The 2,348-nt window shown below is 47.6% G+C and overlaps 1 protein-coding gene across 1 annotated transcript in view; it reads right to left on the reverse strand.

The window, feature by feature from the left end:
* Positions 1-917, reverse strand: part of LOC101852801 (6-phosphogluconate dehydrogenase, decarboxylating) — a 14,882-nt gene extending 13,965 nt beyond the window's left edge. Inside the window, exon 1 of the mRNA XM_005109528.3 lies at positions 238-917. Coding sequence (XP_005109585.1) covers positions 238-902 — 665 coding nt within the window. The 5' untranslated portion in view covers positions 903-917. The remainder of the gene's footprint in view (positions 1-237) is intronic.
* Between the last annotated feature and the right edge of the window lie 1,431 nt (positions 918-2,348).

The following is a 2,348-nucleotide window of genomic DNA, read 5'->3' on the forward strand; positions in this document are numbered from 1 at the left end:
TTCTCTCTCTCTCTCTCTCTCTCTCTCTCCTTCTCTCACGATCGTGCGAGTGTATGATCGCGGGCGCGTGTGACAAACGTAGAGCAAAACCCGCTGTTTCAGGCACCAATATCCCACGTCATAACCTGCTTGGTGCTACGAATCTCTGCAAAACAAACCACAAACACGAATGCGGAGAAAATACAGCCCTCGGCACTATAAGAAGCACAGATTATAACTATTATAGGAGCAACTCACATCGCATCCGAATCGTCATCTTCGACGCGCACGATCAAATTGTCCAAGAATGACGTATCGGCCTTAACGGCCGTGAAAGCGTCGCTCTGTTCATGGACACGCACCACCAAATCGTCCAGGCGCGACGTGTCGGCTCGAACGGGTTCGATCCCGGTCTTCTCATCCGTATTCCCATCGGAAGCACCGCCGTCCACGCGAGACGTGTCTGCACTCTCGTCAACGCGCACGACCAAATCGTTCAAATGTGACTGATCGGCGTGCACGATCAAATCGTTCAAATGTGACAGATCGGCGCGCACGGGCGTGACGCCATTGTTCTGATCGTCTGTGTTCCCATCAGCAGCAGCAGCACCCCCTTCCTCCAGGCGTGACGTATCGGCTTTGACGGCCGTGAAACCGTCGCTCCGTTCTGTGTTCTGCTCGACCACCACGTCGTTCGCGTGCGATGTGTCAGCTCGGACGGGTTGAACCCCGCCGTTCCCATTCGATGCGGAAGAGTCATTCGTGAAACCCTTGTTGTCGGCACTCTTGTCCGATTTTGATTTCGATTTGCCGTTTTTGGTTATTTTCGCGCTGTCGTGGCTGCCGTTGACAGACACAACGTAACCATTGGAGTCTGTCTGTTCCGCGGGGACCACGTAATCCTTGGTGTTACAAGAACCCATCACGCTCGTCTGGCTTTGAACCGATGCCCTTCACTCGACTCACACTCTACACCACACGGCACAAAGCACGCGCATGGAGGACAAGAGAAAAAAAATTAAACTAAGCTCGAGAAATCGATGTGTGATCTTAACTCATCAGCTACTAGGCTACTCTTCAACCTACAAAGACCACAGCATTTATGCTTAATATAAGAGGGTCTGCAAATGAATAGAGAATAAAAGCACTCTTGACTCCGACAGCTGATTAATTTTTTTCCTGCCACTAAACATCTATCTAGAGTAGAACCGCTCAAACCAACGTCCACTTGTGAATCAGAAAAAAAAAAATCTGCACACGTCCGCACAATAGAATTCTCGAGAACTTTCAATCAGTAGCAACTACGTTAAAATTTGTATCTATCACAAGCAAAGGAATTCGACAATTAAGTCCGAAGAATCACTGAGAAGAGGACTAAACGGGAAGATGCATAAGTCTAAATGTCACCGACCAAGAACCGATAAAAGATGGCTACATGCAAGAATACCCTAACCTTTACCCAGACTTCAAATCAATATGTGCTCGTGGGTCATTAAAAAAAGGTTACCAAAAAAAAGAAAAATCCACGGCAGAATGAACAACACAAGTCCAACAACAAGCGCGGCGGGGCTAAACCACGTATAAAAAACCCCCCAGTTGCAAACAAATTTAAATACCAGTACCGCGAGTAGCGTTTATTAAAAGTATATTATTTTTAAAAATCTATCCTAACACACATAATAGTCTTAAGATCATCTCCGCCACCTATGTGTCACACCCGATCTCGGCAGAGGCTGTGCCTTCGACTGACAGGCTCGTTTCTTATAAAACTCTTGAGAGAGGATCTTCAAACACAAGCGAACGTGGGACATCTAACAGCCCGAGTCATCATTCCCTCACCGAGGGAGCCCGCCAGCGCCGCCGTACTGTTGGAGTGTTTGCCTGGATGCGTGTGTGTATACACACCGAAGGGGCCTTATCGTCCGCACATATGACTGTTTTGCGAATCGGCGATTCTGCTGGGTCATTATTACGATTGGCTGTAACATTATTAGGGGGACAATCGCTGACTTGAAAAAACCACGGCAGGCAGAATAGTGGCCCGTGTTTCGAGGGAGGCATAGCAACGGCAGAAAACTGAAAGCACACGACGTAGTGTGAGGCACATGCTCAAGCTGGTTCCGATCGCATATCATTTCACGACGATCGATTTCAACTTTGTCATGCTCTCATTTCATTTCGAGAACAATCAAAACACAGTATATTATTATAGATTCAATGAGCAGTCTACTGGTAGTTCTAGAAATGCAACGACAGTATGACACAGACGAAATACGTTGTCAGGAGGAGTTTACATTGGTAAATATATAGGATACACCGAAAGAGCAAGAGAGAGGGAGAGGGGAAGGGGGGGTGAGGGGTGAGGGGAG

This window comes from Aplysia californica, unplaced genomic scaffold, assembly GCF_000002075.1.
Source record: "Aplysia californica isolate F4 #8 unplaced genomic scaffold, AplCal3.0 scaffold00786, whole genome shotgun sequence".
Taxonomy (NCBI): Eukaryota; Metazoa; Mollusca; class Gastropoda; order Aplysiida; family Aplysiidae; genus Aplysia; species Aplysia californica.